Genomic DNA, 23,046 nt, shown 5'->3' on the forward strand with positions numbered 1-23,046 from the left:
TTACCAACATGGGAAGAGAGAGAGCTTTTATATTTATATTTTTCAATGGTGCTCAATGTTAAAAGCAGGTGCATTTCTTTATAAGGGGTTACATGTTGCACAATGGAGTGTAGTTGTTTAAAATCATAATTCATACACTAATCAGATGTTTTTTGGTCTCATGTTTATTGCACTTTACATGGTTGTGATCATTACACATAAGAAACTAGTCTTTGTAAAATGTAAACAACGCCTTTGTGAAATGTACATATTAATCGAATGGCACTAAGTACTTTACTAAGATCACAACAGTTTTGATGCCATGATGAAGAGCAATTTGCTCAAAACACATGTAGGCACGTATTAATTGAAATGCTGGTATGCTACCGTGTACCAGATGTAACATTACCGACAATGAAGGGTAACTGATCTATGATGAACTATCCTTTGTTTATGAATGTATGTTAGAGCGTGAGGTTCAATTATATCACCATGCTTACACTGGTGAAAGGCAAGGGCATACTCACAAATGTTAAAAATTAAAAAGTTCCAGTATATGAAACACTTTTATAATCCCTACATACTGTACAAATGGCGATTTTCTTAAAATAATTAAGTCATGATTACAGAGATAATTGTTATAATCAGCCAGCTCTGATGCAGTTAAATTGCACTAAGAAGGCACTGTTTCACCTCCTTATACTTCCCACTCCTCTCCTTGGAGTCCCCCCCCTCCTCATATGAGACCAGCAATCGAGGCTCATACGAGCTCCTGAACTAAGGCCCATCCCAGTGTCTTACCCAAGGCCTTTCCCTGCTTGCAGACCCCGCCTGCACCGAGGCCCAGTGCTGGCCCATTCGCCATCCCTACTCCTATTCCCAGCTCTGCTCTGGTGGCCGTTCCTGCTCCGAGGCTCATCCTTGCGGGAATCCCAGGACTACAGTGAGGCCCATCCCTACCCCAAGGCTCAATCCTGCTCCTCACCCAAATTATAAAACATATAAAACGATCGTATATTAAAAAAACTATGGTTGGGCATGTGACTATTAAGGGACAAATCACAAGCAGCATTGTTTAGTTTGGGGAGCAAGCCATGGACAGAACATGAAAAAATAGTTTGCCTTTTAGCATTTGAACTTGCACATGCAACGTCACCAAATATGGCCACATCAGAACACAGAGGCCAAATTTGGAAACATTTCATGAACATTTTCGTGGTGAAAACGAAGGTGTTTTAAACCTTGCATTGGCATTGGTTTTTCTATGGACAAAATATTACTCTTCTATGTGGTATAGGGTACCACATGTAGTGTTCATTTTTTGCATGTCTAATTGCTGCCATCATATGTCAAAAGCAGCTTCAAATGCCCAATAATGCATTTGAAAGCTACTCACCCTCTCCGATACAGTGTTTATTGAGCACAATATATACAGCCATGGGACCGTTGTATACAGGGGGCAGAGAGGCTCTGCTAGGTCCAAGCCAAGGTATCTAAAAGTGAAACTGGAGCTGAGCCAGCAAAGGAATAACTTACATTGCATGCAATAGAAAACACCATTTATGCTGTCGACGGTGATGGACTGGGGTGGAGCCAGTAACCATTTTACTTAGTTTGGAAGGGGTTAGAGAACGTTTTACAATGGGCAGGAACCAGCCTAGGAAAACATCAGACAATGAGCAGTGTTATCCAAGACAGTCTGCAATCTGAACCATGAGAAGCAATGAGATGGCACAAGTAAAGTTACGAATATTGCAGCATGGCGCTGCACTATCAAATGGGAAGGATAGTGCAGCCAGGAGTGTGATTCGCTATTGCAATCTGAATACCTCGATGACTCACAGGGCGTGCAGCAGTGCTGGCTGGTGAATTTGTAATGTGCTGGGGCATTTAGCCTTTCCATCGGCTGCCCCAAGTCAGAGCCTGCCCACATCACTTATGGGGTGTTGGGTTACTTCACATGCTGAACATTGAAATAATAGGTAAACATGGTTTCTCTCACAGTATATATTGTAGTAGAATACGGTAAAAAGCCATAGCATTTGCCATTGGTTCCGTAGCGGAAGGCATGGAATACTCCAATAGATGTCAGGTCACCAGCAGTATACAAGGCACCGCATACTAAAAAGACATCATGCGTGTCTCAAAAATACATATGAGCATTGTAAGACAGATTTTCCTGCTGCTTGTGCCCAATGGCAATCATGAAGCATGTCGCAGGAAAATAATGTCAGAGCTACCCCCTTATAACGCTGGTTGTGTCCAAAGAACATCGAGAGGTGTGGCTCGACAGTGTATGTTGCCCTCTTCCACGTTGGTTGTGCCCAAAGATGGTCAAGCAGCCTGACCCAACAGTACTTGCCAGAATGCCCATCTTTGATGCTGGACTTGCCCAAAGAAAATCTTGTGATGTGCATTCCCTCTATAAGTCTTCAATGGTCAGCAGACAAGAGCTTTCTTTCATTGAGTTCTTAGCTATTTCTAGAAATTCAACACTACAACATTTCAGGAATTAGATGAATGACCAGGGTGCAAGTCTTCAAGAATGGCAAACTAGCTGACATATGGAATGTGAAATGTATAACAACATTACAAGAAGTGATTTCAAATTACAATTTGTCACAACATTTCTTCTAAGTCATTGCATTTTAATGAAGGGGTTTATACCTGACTCCAAAGGATGAACCCACTTAACTGACAATATTTTGATTCTGTCACAAAATACAACTTGCCTGGGTAATAACATGTGAATAAGGAAATGTGGGTTCCCACTTCAGCTAGTGATGTTAAATTACTGCCAGCTTTCTCACCTAACATCAGTTGTTGATCACATCTTACTTATCATTTATAAACAGAAACAGGGTGATGCAAAGTGATATAAGCTTAAAAGTAGAACTAGCATTCATGAATCCAACTAAAACTGTGAAAGTTTCTACTGCTCTCAATAAAGACACATGCAAAAAGATCCTGCCACGCTAGCCTCTCTCCCACCCCCAGTGATTCCTTGGTTCCATCTTCCTGCGCCGCCCCCCAGAGCCTCTGATTGGGCCAGCTTGCTTCAGGTGAGGACAGCTTGCAATTCCCCAATGTTCTTCTTTTCTCTTATATTATCACTAGCATTCTCTGCCGCTAATCTGCTCTCACCTGCTTCCTTGTTCCCATCCTCCTGCCTCCTGCAGTGCCCCCCACGAGCCTCTTATTGGGCCTTGAGCCTTCTTGTACATCATAGCGTGGATGCCCCCCAGAGCCTCTGACTGGGCCTTGAGCCCTCCTGTACATCGAAGCATGGATGCCCTCCTCGCTGCACTCACTGCTTCCAGCCTTATTTCCTTCCATCATCCCAGGGCACCCCCACTGCCCATGCTGCCGCGTGCAGCGAAGGGCCCTGAGGCAAAGGGCAGATCCTCCGTAGCAGCTCCAGTCTGTATTTTCCTGCAGAGCACGCAGCGCAGCCATGAACCAGCAGTGGCTGATAAGGTATGAAAGGTGCAGGCAGTGGGAGCAGCCGTTACTGTTGCCAATTAAACTGTCCCACCTCTCTTATTACTCCTTTTACCAATGCTTCAGTCTTCTGCACGTCGCCCACAATTGTATGTTGTTCATTTTGGGCACTTAGGCCATATCCAGGTACTTGCATCTAGGATCACTTTGCTTGCTCTGATGCATGTTGAAATCTAGGCTTCTGTCCTCTTTTTAGGAATCTCACATATAGATGTATTTACTTGCTCGGATGTATGTGGAAATCTATGCCTTTTCCTCTTTTTAGGAATCTTCATCTAGGTGTTTTGCTTGATCTGATGTATGATGAAATCTAGGCTTTTGTCCTCTTTTTAGGAATCTCACATCTAGGTGTATTTTGCGTGCTCTGATGTATGTTAAAATCTAGGCCTTTTCCTTTATCCTATACACTTGAATCTAGATGGTTGCATTGCTGCTCTATGGAAGTTGGCCTCCTGCTTCTCCCTCACCTGCTCTCAGGCCTCCCTTGGTCCTCCTCTCCCTTCCCACTCTCCTCCTCTCCCCTCGTCACCTGGTGAGGCTTCTGGATGGCTTCACTCTGTGTGAGTCTCATCCATACAGGTGTTCCCTGCCTCTGGATCTCTGAAGGACTCCATTGCCTCTGTTGCCCCAGCCTGGCGGTTCTGCGATCACTCCCTGCCACTGGCTCCTTCCCTCCTCTCTTCTCCTCTAGCGCTACATTGTGCACCCTCTCCTCTAAGTACAAGTGAAACTGTTCACTTGCACTTAATTTATCCTTCTCCCCTTACCTCCTGATCATCCCCCTTCTTCCCCATCCTGCACTCTCCTATTCCCCCTCTCCCCTCTTCTGTTACTGCACTTGCATGCTCCGAATTGTCTCAAGACCTAGCAGGAACATTATTGTTTGTCCTCCCTGTTCCCCCCTACCTTCACCTCCCCTTCTCCGCCTCCCTCCCCATCTTCCTGTTACAGCACTTGCACGATCCAAATTGTCTCAGTAGCTAATAGGAACGCTATTGTTTGTCTTTTTCCCTGTTCCCCTCTTCCCTCGACCCTCTCTCCCTCCCCCGCTCCTCATCTTCTTGTTACGGCACTTGCACGATCCAAACGTCTCACACGTCATTATTTGCCTTCCTCCCTTGTTACACACCCTCCCTTGTCTTGATGTGCCTTGAAACACTTGGTTTATAGGCGCATTATAAATACCCAAAAAATAAAAAATAAATTTAAAAAAATACTATATAGTTTCTGGTTTAAGACAAAAAAAGTCCATTACACTATTCGTTTCCAGCACAGTGACTGCTTTATCCACTACTAACCAAATATGAAGGTGTTGCAGTTAAACATTTTTTATTAAAAAAACATCGCTCCTTAAAACTTAGTGCCAGGCAAGTCATTTCATTATTTTACAATGTATGGCCAGAGCAGGTTGGCGCTGAATGCCTCGGATCCTCTAATTTCTGCATATAATGAGCAGGCTTCTGACTCAGGACCCTTTGCTGCACAGCTATAAATGGTGGACAACATACCACTTACACCGGTTGTATTGTGATAGCTCTACGTGGTAAAGCATATCCAGTTCGCACGTCAAGGCACTGGTTCGAATTTTGATTCTGGAAATCTTAATTTTGTCGACTTTTTTTAGAGCCAGATTTCCTCACACCTGCCACTCACACATAAATGTATAATTGTCTGCATCACTTGCTCTCAACTGCATTGAAGTGCATCTGCAGCCCCACTTTTTGCTGAGCTCCTTATAACATCAAGACACCCGCAGTTGTCTTCTTCTTAGAGGTTCGCCCAATCCTATATGAACTACGCACCATAATTCCCACTCCTTGCCCCTCCCACAACCCCTCGTCGGCCAATAGAAGCCTGCCAAGGCGCTGGGTGGGACAAGGGGTGGCAATTACAAAGCCGAAAGTAAACTGGGCTCCAATTAATCTATTTTTCTTTCGGTTTGGCACTACCTTTGCGATCCCTGAAACCGGCGACACAGAGGCAGTGCCAGAGGTTGCAAAGAGGTCACCAGGGGTCGCAGCTGCGACCTCTGGGGACCTCCATTTCACGTCCCTGGAACACATACAGAAACAGAATGCACATGCTGCAACTGGCTTTAAGACCTGTTTGAGAAGCGTAAGTGTCATGGCCATTATATCTTACAAAAACGAGGGAATTAGTTAAAATAATACCTGCAAAAAGTAAAATCTACACAAAAAGTGAAGTCTACAAAAGGTGTAAATACCAGTGTTAAAGAACAGCCACACCTTTCATAACTACGAAGGTGTCTGGCCAATCAGGAGACTGGGAACGTGGGAAGAATCCATTGGTGAACGCCATCTGTGCTCCTTCACCAGATGTCTGCCATGAATTGTTTCCCCTGCTTTGGCCAGTGCCCCAGGCCCCTTTCCACTTACCCTCAACAATGTTCTGCACCCCCGCCCCTCATCCTCCACTGGAGTCCCACCCAACTCCTCTCCCGCCTAAGCCCCTTCCTGCACCTTTTCTCCCCTACCTCCACATACGCTCACTCTTCATGGCCAGCACAGGAATAGAAAAGGACTCCTTTGACTGCTCACTCTGGCGGCCATCTTGGTTTGTACGTTTTATGGCAAATTGTGCCCTCATGAAAGTTGCGGGTGCAATTTCCCTAAAAACGATTAGCTGGTGCTAATAGCAACAAACACTGCTATGTGGGGCAGACAGAGCCAGTACATTCCTGAGTCCTCACAAGACCCTCGAGCTCAGGCTGGTGGGCTGTTACCGGCCCTGTCCACTATATTTATCACTATACTGACACTCCACCACTACTTCAAAAACACTTGCTTTGCATTTTCAGTGCCATACATCAATACTTGAAGTGAGTGGAAGTAGTGCTATAGTGTAAGTCAAATAAATATCCGGCTGAAAATCCACCACAGAGTCTCTGTTATATCAAGATTGGCACCAAGCACCGGCTGCCATCTGGGAGAATCCCCTGGTATAAGCCTGAATTCCAGGACAGTTGATCACTGCTCCCTCGTGTGCTCCTTATACCCACCTCTCTCATCCTTCCCCCAACTACCCACACACCTCCTCTGCCCCTACTAAAGATGCATCCATGGTAAGCTCATGCCCCTCATGCGTAACCAAGGTGACGATCTTGACTTGCACATATCTTCGCTTTGATGGATAGGCACACCACCTCGTATGCCCATACATCCAAGGAGACATCACCAGGAATGCCCAAAAAACACTTTTAGCAAACGATCCAAGTGCTAAGCCCCGCGCACTGGGAAAGGCTTGGGCGTAACAGCTCTTGGCAATCCCCTTGCTTCACTCGTGCGTAGCTTGGGTTTGGCTAGCGGGCCATTACTGCCCAAGCCCGTCCCAAAATGCGGGGCTTAATGCTATGGTGGTATACAAGGTGCTTACTGTGCACCGTCCACCTGGCCATCATGTATAGTGGTCCTAAGTGCTAAGCCAATGACGAATCTCTGTACCTGATCACAAGGAAGTTGAGTAATGGGTGTATTTCCGGGGCAATGTGGTGGAAGAAGGAGGCTTGCAGGGATGGGTCCTGCATTCCCGGGCTGCTGGAAACCTCTTGCACTTCAAGAAAGCCTTGAAGGATATGCTACCCAGCTTCGGTCCTAGTCGAGGCCCGCCTCCAACATCCCAGAGCCCACTCGTCACCTTAGAAGCTTCAACGGGCTGCAGCTCTTCCATGCAAAGGGCAGACCTCGGAATTCCTTGCACCGGAAGCACACTCAGGCGACTAAGCTACTTGGCTGGCTGGGATTGATGTGCGTGTTATCCACTCTACCCCCGCCTCCTCTGCAGGCCCCCCAGCACACACCTGCCTCCACGGCTCTGTGAGCAGTTCATGCCGCACACAGTGCTGTAGAAAACACCAGCAATAAATAAACATATATACATTAAAAAAATGGAAGGTTCCATGAAAGTTTTTGGCCACCTAAACAGGAATGTACTTTACAGGAATGATGTCTGTCTTCTGTCCTTACTGGGGAAAAAACAAAGAAACGGAACACCCTGCATCGGGTTTTCCTTTTTTTATTTAATGCGAGAAGTGGAACCGCCAGGGAGGGGGTGTGGGGAATATCTCGTACCATACCATGCTTTGAGTGCTTCCTGATTTGTTTTCTATGACACTATTGCTATAGGTGCATTGTGTTCTCTAATGAGTACATCACTGGAGGGGGAGGCAAGGGGGTGATATTCTGAATATAGATTATAGACTTCAGTACATATAGGAAAGTATTTTGCCCGTCTGCACAATTTATGACAGTGGGCCCTTATCGACTTCGCTCTGGTCAATAACTTCCCAAAAACCTGCAGTCCATATTCACTATGTATATGCACTCTGGATGCAGTGTTCCTAGAGGTGTGATGTACAGTTTCTGATCTCAATTCAGTCTTTCAGCTATATCTATGCTGCCTGGGTGCACTGCCTATAATAACATGTGATCAATTCTGCCTTAGCCATCATACTGTTCAGAGACGACAGCTTCTCCGAAAACCTCTAGACAAGTTTTATTCTATTTGCTTTTATTTTAGGTATTTATTGAGCAAACACCTAGTTTCAAGGAGCAATGCCACGCTGTACATCAACAGAGATTACAAGTATACATTGCAGTGCCATGCTGTACATCAACAGAGATTACAAGCATGCATTGCAATGCCACGCTGTACATCAACAGAGATTACAAGCATACATTGCAATGCCACGCTGTACATCAACAGAGATTACAAGCATACATTGCAATGCCACGCTGTACATCAATAGAGATTACAAGCATACATTGCAATGCCACGCTGTACATCAACAGAGATTACAAGCATCAACAGATATTACAAGCATACATTGCAGTGTCACGCTGTACATCAACAGAGATTACAAGCATGCATTGCAATGCCACGCTGTACATCAACAGAGATTACAAGCATGCATTGCAATGCCACGCTGTACATCAACAGAGATTACAAGCATACATTGCAATGCCACGCTGTACATCAACAGAGATTACAAGCATGAACAGATATTACAAGCATACATTGCAATGCCACGCTGTACATCAACAGAGACTGCAAGCATCAACAGAGATTACAAGCATACACTGCAATGCCACACTGTACATCAACAGAGATTACAAGCATACATTAGATGGTCAAACATGGGATTAGTGTTTACAGCATCCCATTCATTACTGGAACACCATTCGAGGTAGCATTAAACAGATCTGCCTATTCTTATGTATACCATTTCTTCTCCATCTTCCCACAGCACCCATTAAATCAGATGCACAAGCTTCATACCATAAGAGCAGGGGTGGGTCGGATTTACCTTGTCAGCAGACTGTGCGGTGCCAAAGAAGATGGGCACGAAGGCCAACCAGACGATGCAGGTTGTGTACATGGTAAAGCCGATGGGCTTGGCCTCATTGAAATTTTCGGGCACACCGCGGGCTTTAATGGCATAGACAGTGCAGGTGACCATGAGCACGATGCTGTAGCTCAGGCAGCAGATGAGTGACAGGTCCGACATGTCGCACTTGAGCACACCCTGTGCGAACTCAGGGTTGGGGGTGCGCTGCTCCTCGTAGTCGATGACGCTGTGTGGAGGTCGCACAGAAAGCCACACCACCACTCCGACCACTTGCACCGAGATGAGGCTGAAGGTGATAGCAAGCTGCGAGGCTGGGCTGATGAAGCGAGGCGGTGTCACCGACTTCTTGCCCTGCTCGAAGATGCGGTAGATACGGTTGGTCTTGGTCAGCAAGGCTGCGTAGCTAATACACATGCCCAGGCCCAGGAAGAGGCGGCGGAAGGCACACACAACCACACCCGGTTCAGCGATCATCAAGAAGGTGATGGAGTAGATCAGGAAGAGGCCGGTCAGCAGCACGTAGCTAAGCTCGCGGCCCGAGGCCCGCACCATGGGTGTGTCGTTGAAGCGCACAAAGGTGATGATGATAAAACTGGTACCCAGGATACCTAGGATGGCCAGAAAGATGGGCAGCACGGCCCATGGTGAGTGCCATTCCAGCTTCACAATGGGAATGGGGCGGCAGGCTGTTCGATTGGGGCTGGGACGCATGTCAAAACGGCAAGTCTCGCAGGTGAACTCGTCCAGCTGATACTGGTAGCCATCACACAGCTCGCAGTGCCAGCAGCAAGGCACGCCTTTCACCATCTTCTTGCGCTCACCCGGGTCACAAGGCAAGCTGCAGACTGAGGAGGGGATCTCTCGCTCGCCGCCCACCCACTGCATCTCTTCAATCTGTCAGAGAAAGTGATTGAGAAAAGTCAATGGTGGAAGGAGCGAAAGAAAGGATTAGGAAGCAGGGACTTGGGCCAGGGAGCCTAGGAGAGCCTGAGTGGTCAGGGAAGAGAATGAGTGATCAGGGGAGAGCATTACGTGGCAGAAAGAGGACCATGTGGAAGAGTGAGGGAACAGGGGGTAGAATTACAAGACAGATCACGCAGTGCGAATAAGGCGAGGAATGAGGGAGCAATGGATCAGGGAAAAGATTGAGAGAACACAGGAGAGCGCAAGGAAGTAGATGAAGGGTAAGAAAGCCAGTTGGAAGGAGAGGAGGCAACAGAACCATGCTGTGGCAGGGGAATGAGGGAGCAAGAAAGAGAGTCATTGGGCAGCAGAAAGTATGAGGCACTGTGGAGTAGGTGAGGGACCATGGTAAAGAGTGAGGGAGCAGCATAGAGTGGGCAGAACACTGAACAGTGCAATGGAATAGGAGGCAGGATGAGGGAGCCGTGGAAAGATCGCATAATTGGGGAAGAGTGTAGGAGAGAAAGCAGGGATTATGCGCTCAGGAAAATGAAGGGGCAAGATGAGACGAGAAGAAGCAAAGGTAGTGGAGAGGATGGGACAGGGATCAAGAGAGAGGTTTGGCAAGGTCAGCGGTCAGAGGCCAGAGAAAGAGAAGAACATGGTTATGGGTCCGGCATGGGCAATTGGTGAAAGGAAGCTTAAAGAGTGGAAGTGGGCATTCAATAGAGCTTGTAAGATAAGGTGAGGACGCCAGAATAGAAGGAAGAGAACCAAAAGAACAGAAAGGAATGAACATAAAGAAACAGAGGGGAAAGGAGTAGATGTGGAAAGTAGGTAGTCAGAAGGCACAACAGCAAGGAAAGTGGAGTAAGAGGAAGCCAGGAGGATTGGACAGGTTGGCGGAGCAAGTATTTAGAGTAGATCAGTTTGCTGGGTGGGTGGTGCTGACCGGCCATTGTTAGTGGAAAGGAAGGGAGAAAACACAGTTAAACAATGATAAAATCAACATTTCCCAAAAGGTCAGGCATGAACCTTCAAACACCCCTACTGGAGCTCCAGCTTTCACCACTGTGAGAAGCCCTGTGCCTTCCCTGCCCTTTCCCCTTCAGCCACAGAAACATGCCCAATGTAATTTCCAGCAACTCCAAATGTATGCGGCTGTATCTGGAACAGAGCATGTTCTTTCCCAGAGTGCTATGAAGAGGGTTCCTGTCTGCAACTATTGCCCAGCACTCCCTAAGTGCACGGCCGCGTGTCTCCAACATTAGTGGTGAGGATGTCTGTTGCCCGTGAGCTGAAGCATGGATGTGTTACCCAAAGCACCTCATCTCGAGATATTGTCAAAATGATGTTCATTGCGGGTACTTGTTGGCATGAGATGGAATGGCTTTTCGAAATCAGCCTCTACATGGCATCAGCCAGAGAAACCCTCTCTTTCTTCAAATGGGTGGGCCGTGTGTACACCTCTATCACTGCAGATACACTCCTCCACGTCATGCGTTCCGAGCCTGTGAACTGCACCTTCACTCCAACCTCCACTGATTGAAGTGACCCTGCCCCAATTCCAATTCTGGCTAAATTATAGCACAGACTTTCCAAACGGTGCTCTCTTTGGATCCTTCCAGCTGCTGTACAGTTAAGCACAGTGATCTGCAGCAACCTCAAACCCCCTTACCTCCTATCGGCCAGGTAAAGGAAGCCTGTAGCATCTACTCACTCACAGAGGCGCTTCTTCTTATGACTGCAGTCAAGATCAAGGTGTATTCCTTCCCTTATGCCAGAAGCAAACCTGATTCATTGGAAACGGAGGTGACGCGGCCTCCATATTGTCATAAGGCAGGGTGGATCTATATTTTCAAAAAGTTTTTGGAAACTCCCATCAGATCCTTCAGTGGTAGAAGGAGGTCAAAATAAGTTCATGGGTGTGTATCATACCACAAAATTGTTCATTGTCAACAAAACAGCAGCCGGTTGGTTTAATGGTCCAAGAGGAATTCAGAAAAGTGGTTATGGGGCATATACAGGAGTCCTTCATGAATCATGTTCTAGGCTGCCCTGAAAAGGGCGATTCATCTGATTATCAGTTTATGATACTTTTTGGCAGCTCAGAACCTCAGTCGAATACACTCCTTCCAAGACAGAGCTTTAGGAACCAGAACATTTATTCAAAAAGTAACTGCACTCATGAACTGACTAGCCCAAGCGTTCTAGTTTCTTTAGACTTCTATCACTGTATATATAATATGATGCTCTTACCCTTTTTTTAGAATCTAAAATGATTCTTAACACGCGCTTATCAGATGTTTTTAAGATGTGCAGAGAATAGCTGCTACCTCAAGATGTATGTTATAAAGAACAACAGGGATGTTGCTAGGTCTGGAAAAGATCCAGGGCTATGCTAATTTTGGGACTGTCGGGACTTGGGGCTAGCAAGCCTTTTGGATGTAGCCGCTGAGCTTCTATCCAGTGCTACAACCAAAATACCCAGGGTTATAGCCTCCTCAGGCCCCCCTAGCAAGGACTCTGAATAATAAGATTGTAAGATTTTGGAAAAATCTATTTGAAATTAAATATGTAAATCAATGTGAAAGGTGTTCTACTCAGTCCTGTGTAGAGAAGATATTGTTGACAACACGAGCAGTTTCATCAAGTCAAGATCTGTTTCCCATAAACTGGAGAACGTGCCATTTCAGTGGCTTATCTATGGAGAGCTCAGGTCCCCTTTCGATTGTCTTGTACTCGTACACAAGTGTTTCAGAGCTTGACTAGGCAAGGGAGGGGAACAGGGGAGAACACAACAAAAACAACGATCTTACTAGGCCCAGTGACATTGAGAACGCGCAAGTGCATGGGAATGGGAAAAGCGGAAAAGTGCATGGAAGGGGGAGAGCGGAAAGTGCGGAGCAGAGGAGAGCAGATAAATAATAAATAAAAATAAATAGAAAATGGGGGCAATAAACAGTGGTAGTGCAGCCAGCAAGTGGCAAGTGCTGTGTTTCAGGCAGCAGACTGGGTTAGTCTGATAAGTACAGAAAAAGAAGAAAAATTGGGGGTGGGGAGCTGTAAGGGTACAGATACAGTCCCCAGTGCAAGGAGTGGCCAGGAGGCAGTGCAGGAGTGTGGCAGGGTGAGCAGGTACCTGGGCCCAGGCGACAGAGGGTAGCCAGGTGCACGGTGCCAAGAGAGAGCAGATCAGCAGGGGAGAGGGGGAGCGAAGGTGGAAGCAAAGAGCAAGGTCTTAAGGTTCTTCCGGAACCAGAGATGGTTCTCCTCAAGTTTTAGATTGGCAGGGAGGCTGTTCCAGAGGGAGGCCCCAGCCGAAGATACAGATCTACCCCCAGCTCATTTCTTTGAAAAACGATTGACCCAGAGGGAGTTAGAGGTAGAGGAGCGAAGAGCTCGAGGGGGGGGTATTTGCGGAGGGATAGCTGAAGGTATTTTGGACCCAGGCCCCAGAAAGCCTTGTGGACAATGCAGAGAGTTTTGAATTTAATCCGTGCATCCACTGGGAGGCAATGGAGAGATTTCAGGGCTGGAGAGATACGATCCCAGGGCTTGAGGCAGTCCTGTTCTGGATAAGTTGCAAAGGGCGGAGGGTAGAGGCAGGTAGATTTAGAAAGAGGCTGTTACAATAGTCCAAAACTAGTGAGAACCAGAGCTTGGGAGACAGTGAGCTTCTGAGGAAAGGAGAGGCAAGGCAGAGTACCTCTGAGGAGGTAAAGTAGGAAGTTTGACTTTTTAGAGACCTCAGAGATATGGGCGGAGAAAGAAGGTGTGGAGTTAAAGATGACACCGAGGTTCTTAGCCTCAACGGTAGGGGTAGGAGGTGGGCCAAGGGAGGCCGGCCAGAGGGCAAGGGAGAAGGATGGAGATGGTGTGCCGATGAGGGGGATCTCAGTCTTGCTGGCATTCAAAGATCGTTGGCGGCTCACCAATTTTGAATGGCAGTAAGGCAGTCAGAGATGAGAGAGGGAGAGGAGGTGGCCAAGGACAGTCGGAAAATTAATTGAGTGTCATCAGCCTAGCACTGAAAATTTGAGCAGAAAATGGCAATGCGGTGGGTGAGAGTTGCCAGGTATTGGTTGAAGAGCCAGGGGGAGAGGTTAGACCCCTGGGGAACCCCACAGGTAGAGAGGAGGATAGACAATAGGAAGGACCCAAGTTGGACCTGGGAGAGTCGATCAGAGAGGAAAGAGGTCACCCAGGCCAGAGCCTGATCAGTGATGCCCAGGTTATCACGGAGACGGTTGAGCAGGATGGTGTGGTTGACAGTGTCGAAGGCAAAAGAGAAATCAAGAAGGAGGAGGACAGAGGGAATGTTGGAGTCCAGGTTTGAGAGCAGATCTTCACGGATATTCAGGAGACCAGTTTCCATGCTTCTGGTCGCTCTGAAGCCAGACTGGTGGTCATGGAGACAGCCAACAGAATATGAATGAAGGTTAAGCTGAGAGATGGCCAGCTTTTCCAGGAGTTTGCCCAGAAAGGGGGTAATGGAAATTGGATGATATTTAGCCGGACCGGAAGGATCAGCTGTGGTTTTCTTGAGAAGAGGATGCACAAGGGTGTGCTTCAGAGAGGAGGGGAAATATCCTGAGGCAAAGGAGTGGGTGCAAAAATCGGCAAGGGCTGGAGCGAGGGTGTTAATGTGGTCCTTGATGGTTTTAGAAGAACAGGGATTAACCTGTTTTGACGAGGCTTTCATAGATCGGACTTGTCTAGCGGCCTTGTCAGGGGAGAAAATAGGAAAAGAAGGGAAGGACGGTGGGGGGTGGTTAAAGCGGGGTCTGCAAGCACAGACTGAGAGGGAATGGGGGGGAGTGGAGGAGAGGGTGGACAGAATGACCTGGGTTTTTAAATAAAGTGCAAGGCAAGAGCATTGCAGAGAGCCTGGGAGGCAAGAGGAGGGGTGGAGACTGCTGCAGGTTTGGCAAGCTCCTTGCAGATTTTAAAGAGTTCGGCTGAGTTGTTAGATGCGGCAGAGACATGGGCTTGAATGTGGGCTCTCTTCTTAGTGCGGACAGAGAGTCGGTATTGCCTTTGGAGCAGGTGACAGGCCAGTTTGTCAGAGGATGAACAAGAAGCCCTCCATTTCCCCTCAGCCGCCCTACACCTACGTTTAAGTGTAGCTAGGTCGGAGTCATACCAGGAATTGCACTTGGCTTTGGACTTCAAGCGGATCATCATGAGAGGGGCAAGAGCATCAATAGTACCAGAGATAGAAGAGTAGAGAAGGGACATGGTTGTGTCGGGGTGTGAGTCAGTCAGAGGAGGAGGAGTGGGAGAGAAGGTGGCAGCGAAAGCCTCAGCTGCCACCTTCTGCACGCTCTGCATTACTCATGGTGTCGACACCTGCTTACTCATGTTGTTATATCCCTCCGCTGCTTTGGATACAGTGGGCCATGAGGCTCTCTTTTCAACTCTATCCTTCTGCATGGTGATTGGGGACACTGTCCTGAGCTGGTGTTGACCTTTCCCTCTGGAAGATCTCAGCTGATTTTGATGGAGTCTTGAAGGTAACCTGCCCATGCTTGCGTTGTGTGGTGCCCTAGGGGTCCACCCTGACTTCCATGATTTTTTAATCTATGCCTGGGTGCACTGGGTGATCTTGTTGCCAGTTGTTGCATCTCTTGCCATTAATTTGCTCATAACATGCAGCTTTCATCACAAGGTGACGTCCACCGCTTGGGTCATTGCCTAAAATTAAAACAGTCAAGACCAATTTTCCTTCATTTTCCCAAGAAGTCATCCAGGCAGGCATGATCGTGGCTGCCATCTTTGGCAGTAACATGTCACGAGCCATGGAATTGACATGCTCGCTGGTATTCCTTCTAAACTGTAATTGGATATTACAATGTCATGTTACACAAAGGAATCAATTGGCAGCACTTTCAAACGGATTAATATTAAACTTGTGTACATCTACAAACTAGGCATTTATTTGTCACATATTGATTGGAACATGGTTTTATTAGACAGAGTCACCAAATTCCCATATTTCCCATATTTCCGTGCACCAGAAATCAATATATAGCATGTCACACCTTTTTGGGTTGCCCTGCACTGGCTACCTTTGAAAGCTGGGATCTTATTAAAGCTGGGATGTCTTGCCTTCAAGGCGACTCGCAGACAGTAGACCCCACTTGGCTAGTAAGTTGCAACGTTTTTGGGGGTATTCAATTTTAAAGGCGCAAAACCAATGTGTATTTCGAAATTCCCAGGGTAAATAAATAAATAAAACCTGGCAGCATGCCAATTCCTGTTCTATTCTTGAGGAATAGTTTGCCAATCTCTTTCCAGCTGGCGCCCATACTTTTCACCTTCAGAATGAATGGCTTCCTTCCACCTAGTAGCCCTTGTTATCCGGCCTGTGCTACTTTGTCTTCTTATTCTTGTCTTGTTTTATCATTTTGCATTTTACTTTAGGGTGCTATGATGGATTACATCATTGGTTTATGCAAATTGTCTTGGTTTATGGTGTTCTATGGTTTGTACAGTGCTCCATTAACCATCGGGCATGGTTTGCACGTCATAAATGTGTTTGATAAATAAATAAATTATGTTGTCTTCTAAACAAATTATTTTAGGGTGTGCAGAAGGCCTAACTGCCAGCTCTCTGCAGTGGGTAAACACTTTCACTACATTCATGTGTGTTTAAACTGAGGGTCAAATCCGGGCAGGTTTCCCTCAGCGCCTCATCCTTCGGAAGTCCATAATATGAATATCATTGAGTTGGGGGACAACACACATTTGTTATATGTCTACAACTAAGACACCCGTGCTGCGGGGGGACCCACACTCTACAGATATACCTATAATGTTATGGTAGACATCAGTAGCAGCACGTGGTGTTGGAGTGCTCGTAAACCTTGTTTCTTAGCAATGAACCCACGATCCCACAAGGGGTGGATGGGGCTTCTGGGCACTGCCTGCTGGTATCCAGGCGAGGGGTACAACAAACATCACCTGAAATCATGGAAGACTAATATGACATGTAGGCAGTCGGCAGAAAGGCTGTCTGTTTATTAATGTGGTTACCTGGAAACGTGCCTCCAGGCCACCATATGTAGGGGCTGGTCGGCGCACCAGCGGGAGACGCAATAAGATATGAATATAGAGTATGACTCTGTGCACTCGCCAGGTGTTTCATCCTTAGACATAGCTGCAACCAGAGCAACTGGCGGTAGACTGAGTGGGGCCCTGGTGACGTGCATGGATCCTGTAAAATATGACTACGGGACGGTGTTGGATTGTGCTTGCCCGGGAGTGCAATTGTTTGAGATCAAGTTCTGCACAGGGGGTATCTTGCTGTTATTTAGCCTGTATAACTGATTATCGGTGGCGAATGGTATTAGAACCATTGCTCTCATAGAAACCCAAAGTAAAGCGTGGGAATAAAGTCATTGTAGCAAGCCAGTAATACCTGAGCTAGGAGACCAAAATATTAAAATTGAACCATTACATGAGATGGACGGTGTATTGGAGGCTGAGGACAGGTATGGGATATCCCTGACATGGTCGATAACTATTTTAGGTGCCAGAATAGGTTTTCTACATATATTGCTCAAGGCTGGTACACCTTAAGCCTGAGAGTCTGCCCAAGAGATATACCAGCGTAACCCACATTTGTGATGCGGGACCACGCATCTCATATTGACTCCGTTTTGATCAATGTCCAGGCATGGTGAAGAGTGGTAAACTGTGAAGTTCTACCCAGAAGTGAGTGCGATCATCGTCCGGTCGTGCTATCTTCATCCAACACAAGCCCCTGTAATGATCAGAATGCAAAGATGGCTAGCTCTGACAGAATTGATCTTAGAGGGTATGAACAAAAAAAGTGGCGAGGTTGGTCAATATAGATCTAGTACACATCCTTCCACTTTAATATAGTGATTTGTTGAACCCATTGTGCAAGGTACTGGGCTCAGGGTGTGTCATAGACATTGAAATTCTGGGTTCATGTTCCCAGATTGTTTAAATCACACGAGAGTATGCAAAGGCCGCTTGTAAGGTGGCTATTAAAGCCACTCCCTGGCATGAAGATAAATGTGGAGAGAAAAAAGACTCCTCTCAGAAGCAGTGAAAAATGTTAATTCCTTTAGCCGGGGTGACCTTTCTAGTGTAAGATTTGATTATAAGAAATTAATAAAAAAAATACCATGAGTAATCCAAGTGGGAAGACATAATGCTGGCTGCTGAAAATAAAGTCTCCTGAAAGTTTTGGGGATTGATAACGGGCTGTTAGGAGTCACCTGGTAACATTACGCATGCCAGCATCAGTTCTAGTTGTTGGGTGGATCATTTTGGAGAACTCCATAAAGAATCGAGGAAGCAATTCTTGCCGTCCGGGCAGGGGGTGACTTTTGCTTAGTTCCACCTTTGATGTTTACATTAGCTGAGATCAAACTAGCAATCCTTTCCCAGAAAGTCAACAAGGTTCCGGGCACAGACAAAATCCCTGGGGACTTGTTTAAAGAAGAGATACAGATTTGGGCTCCATTGTTATTAAAATTATTCAATAATAACAAGGAAAGGAAAGCACCAGAATCCTGGTCCAAATCTGAGATTGTCCGTATTCATAAAAAAGGGGGCCGTGACCACCGCAGGAGTTACAGGCCCACATCCTTGCTCGATTCTTTAGGGAAGTGGTTTGAAAAAGTTATCTTAGGGCGCTTGAAGGATTGGATCCTTGAAAAATATGTGGAGCTAAGGAAAACAAATATATATGTCAGTTTTGTGGATCTGCATTCTGCATTTGACACGGTTCCTCGTGTCAAACTTTGGCAAACCTTAAAATTGCCAGGTATCCAGGATCAGTTGCTGGCGGTTGTCCTACTGCTTTCTGAGAAGAACGAGGCAGTGATATGGTCATGGTTTGGGAGGAATCCTACACCTCTGATACATGTGCAAAAGGGTCTACACCAAGGCTGTGTCTTGGCCCCAGCACTTTTTGTTGTTGTTGTACATAAATGGCCTAATTATGAGGCTGTTAGAATCTCCAGCGGATGCCCCAGTCCTGGCTGGTGAACAAAAACTGATATTATTATTTGTGGATGACGCAATTTTTATATCCCAAACCATCTGAGCCCTAAAAGCACAAGTGAATGTGGTTGCAGACTTTTACAATGAGAGAGGATTATCAATGAATATCCATAAACAAAATCCATGAGCTTCTCTAAGAAAAGAAAGATACCTGATTGCGCATTGAGCATGGATACGAAGATCATAACGCACGTTAATCATTATGATTATCTGGGCGTCCATTTTGTCTCTCTGGCAGCTCGGAGCAGCAATTCGCAAGGGCAGCGAACACTGTTGCGAGTTATAGTGGGGCCATTACTAAATTTGCATATGGCCACGGAGACGGTGCGGTAAAACCTCTCATGCAAGTCTACAAAGCACAGGCAAGGCAGGCTTCCCTGTATGGGGCGGAGCTCTGGGGATTTTTTTAATTGTAATAAGCTTGGGGCTGTGGAGAACAGTTTTCTAAAAAATAACTTGGGTCTGCCGTTAAGCACATCTAAAGTTTGAATCCATGCAGACACTGGGTTAGCTAACGTTATGGATATATCACCATTAATACCAGTCTTGTACTGCATTAGGAGGACCTCCCAAAATTCAAAGAAGCTAGAATTGATATTTTGCGCCAGACAGGCGGATCATCATTAAAATAGCTGCAAGCGTTGGGCTATATTGACTCATGGGACCATCCATATTGTTACAGCTGAATAATGTAGAGTTCAGACACGCTATTGGGAGAAGGTGGATCAAGAGACTCAGATTACTGCCCAGACCTCCCGTCCTCTGAGAACCTACTGGGGAAAACAGAGCATGAGGGGTTATGAAATACACCTAGACACACTGAGGCCGGGGTTTCTCCGGTCACTATATATTAGATTCCGTTTTGGAATTCTAACAGTGGGGGCTTTGTGTAATGCCTGGGACTCTAAGAAGTCCAATACACGCCATATTGCCTAGACATGGTAGAATGTATAGTGCATTTTCTGTTGATTTGCCCTTTTGCATATGGCATACAGAAGGCGCTATTTGAAACCCAGGATTCAGGAACTTCACATCAAGACTGTTCAGGATGTGATGTTGCTTTGTAGAAGGACAGATAACGGTGCAAATGTCTTGGCTGTTGCAAAACACATCTTAAGAGCATGGTTCAAAAGCTCTGCAGATGTATCTGTCTCTTAATCAGAGTTTTGGCTTTATTTATGATGTACTTATTGTTACTACATGAAATTGATTTTTATGGTTATAGTTATTTTTGTACTATGTATTTCATCTTTTGTGTCTTCTTGTTTATGTATTGTAAGTGTATTTTAAATATTTCTTGTTTAATTCCTACCATATTTGTATTTCTGTGCTGGCTTTATGACGTACGGCCGAATATAGTTTATTCGGCTAATAAATATACAGTATGATTATTGGATTTGAATTAAGCAGGATTAAGTCCTAAAAATAAAAGTGGTGGGACTCATCAACAAACGCAATGGGATGTGACATCACCAGAAATTAGCATATCAAGATGAAATATGCACATTTCATAAAATTGGCTTTGCATAACAACCCAAATTGCACAGGACGAGTGGCATTTGCCTTTCATAAAATCAACATACACACAAAACCAAGAGAGGATATTTTCTTCTAATGGTGTTTTTGAAAACGTTAAATGGTGTGCATGTTTTAAACTCCAAGAACCAATACAAATGTTGTCCCTGGAACATGCAATACCGAAATGGGACACGTTACCTTTAGTTGTTTGTTGTCTTTTCTCAGGTTATGTAGTCAGTGGTGAAGTGGCCAGCCTGCAAACCTGACAATTGTGGTTCGATCCTTGAGGTTGACTGCTATTCATAGGTTCAAGGAAGACTTTCAATGTTTCTTATTTTAGCTGGGGGGAGGGAGGACTGAGTGCACCCTCTGAAAAAAGTGGGTGGACTCTATCCACCTGTGTGTATTCTCGACTTTAGCCCTGGAATTAAGTAACTGACGCTACTCACTAGACAACTCTGCTATCCATGTGGTGCAAGCAATCTGCTTGGTTATATACCAAGGCAGGCTTAGCTAAATAATACAATGTTGGCTATGGAGGTCACCCTTCCACAATGGGGGAGGAATCCTGACGGGTTTTGCAAGGGTACCCCCTTATTCCTGGGATTTATTTTGTTACCCCTGACTTGAACCAATATCTCATCTCTAGTCCCAGTCCCCATTTCTGCTCATTGACCAAGCTGCCGGACCCACTGTATAAATCCTGTCAGTATCCCGCCTATCACAAGTTATTTCTCTTTTCACTCATGCTAAGTTCCTGCCCATTACACAACTCAATTGTAATACACTGTCCTGTGACATGTGGAATGGGTCACTGCAGTACGGGGAGTCTGACCAATAGAATCTCAGTAATGCCACAGCACAGGTCCAGGAAGGGAGAATGTGTATCCCTCTGTCACTCAGCACGCCCCAGGATGGAACAGACAGGGCACATCACAAAATTGGCTGTGGCTGGCCCCAAATTAAGCATATCCTCAATTTGGTCATAAACATTGTAGTCTCCAGGGGACACTACATGCAGGGATAGACTGGATGAGAAGGTCCCTGTGCCCTGTAGAATCAGAAGGAACCAGCCAATCAAAAAGAGGCAAAGGGGAGATTAACATAGGAGGGGGAGAGGGAAGGAGGAAGAGAAAAGGTGGGTCTTGAGAAGCCTCCAGAATTTAAGGATATCCGGCTCAAGTCTGAGAGGGACAGGGAGGCCATTGCAGAGGGAGGCACCTGGGGAGGACAGAGATCTACCCCCACTCTCTGCTTGGAAAAGCATTTGATCTGCAGAGAATTAGAGCTAGAAGACCGAAGAGCTCTAGCAAAGAGGTATTTAGGGAGAGTGAGTTGGATGTAGGGGGGGTCCCAGGCCCCAGAAAGCCTTGTGAATGATGCTAAGGGTCTTGAACTTGATCTTCACAGCAACTGGGAGCCATTAAAGAGATTTTAGGGCTGGACAGATGCGGTCCCGGGGCTTGAGGCCAAGGATAAGTCTAGCAGTCCTATTCTGGATTAGTTGATAGGGGTGAAGGGTGGAATTGGACAGACTGAGGAAGAGGCTGTTGCAGTAGTCCAGCCTGGAGAGGACCAGAGTTCTGGAGACATTGGGCCTCATTCCGAGGTTGGCGGTAATGGGTTAATGGCGCCAGTAAGGGTGCCGGTGCCGTTAAACCCTTACTGCCGCATTACGAGGTCCTTTAGCGGGTCCCGCTAAGGGCGGTTGATTTTACCAGGCACCCTTAGTGGGAGCCGCTAAAGGACCAGCATGCTAACAACGGGCCCGTTATTAACGGGTCCATTGTTAGCATGGTCCCCATTCCCATTGAGCCCTGTGGGGGCTCGAATGGGAATGGGGATGGGTTCCCTGAATGGGGAAATACCGGGTCCTCCAAGGTTGGAATGACCCAGTAATTCCCCATTCAGGGAACCCGGACCTGTTATGCATTAAGGGGGTAGCCATGGCGCTAACAGCACCATGGCTACCTCCAACCTTGTAATGACCCCCATTGAGTTTCTGGGGTAAGGTGTGGAAAGGAAGAATGCCTCTGAGGAGGTGCAGCTGAAAGTGGGCCTTCTTGGCAAGGTCTGTGATGTGAGCGGAGAAGCAGAGAGAGGAGTCAAAGATGACACCTTGTCAGCCATCGTTCAGAGCTTTCGAAGGTGGTTAAATGGAACCCGAAAGCAAGCTTGTCCATGATGAGAGTTCTGATTTCTTTATGCATTTCCAATCTGTTTTTTCCTTCACTATCCCCTCATCAGCTTCTTAAGGGTTGTTCAAGAACTAGGTACCTCAACAGCAGGAGTGTGGGAAAAGAAAGCATTGGTGAAAGAATTGGTAGAAGCATGAGATGTGATTTCAAATGCAAATGATCCTGCACTTGCCATATGATGACAGCACCTGGACATGTGAGGCATCCCCTTAATTAAGGAAACTATTCCAGGCATGTTAACTAGCATTAGATGTCATTTCAGAGGACCTAGCAGCACTTGGCATGTGATGGAAGTACCTTATGATGCGACAGTTGAGGGTATTCGCTAGACATACTATGGCAGCACCTGGAAACATAGGCTGTATTTAGCATATAATTACTAAACCTGTCATGTGTTGATATAACTGCCTTCTTGCTGCAGTAACTGGCCAAACGTGGCTGACATGTGAAGGCAGAGTCCACTGTGTATGCTGGTGTCAGGAGATGCAGGTCTGGCCCCACGGAGGTGGCAGCAGCTTGAGGGTGTGTGACTCTTGGAGG

General features: G+C 46.4%; 1 protein-coding gene across 5 annotated transcripts in view; it reads right to left on the reverse strand.

Moving 5' to 3' along the window:
- Positions 1 to 23,046, reverse strand: part of LOC138569486 (metabotropic glutamate receptor 8-like) — a 647,717-nt gene that overhangs the window by 184,930 nt on the left and 439,741 nt on the right. For 4 of the 5 annotated variants that reach the window (XR_011303249.1, XM_069647490.1, XM_069647494.1 and 1 more), the window contains exon 9: positions 8,804 to 9,739. The exons of the other annotated variant lie outside the window; for it this stretch is intronic. Coding sequence is in view for 3 of the 4 variants with exons in the window: in XM_069647490.1 (XP_069503591.1) it covers positions 8,804 to 9,739 (936 nt within the window). In the remaining variant the exon portion in view is untranslated. The remainder of the gene's footprint in view (positions 1 to 8,803; positions 9,740 to 23,046) is intronic. 5 annotated transcript variants of the gene reach the window in all.

Source organism: Ambystoma mexicanum, chromosome 2q (assembly GCF_040938575.1).
Source record: "Ambystoma mexicanum isolate Mex_15411 chromosome 2q, UKY_AmexF1_1, whole genome shotgun sequence".
Taxonomy (NCBI): domain Eukaryota; kingdom Metazoa; phylum Chordata; class Amphibia; order Caudata; family Ambystomatidae; genus Ambystoma; species Ambystoma mexicanum.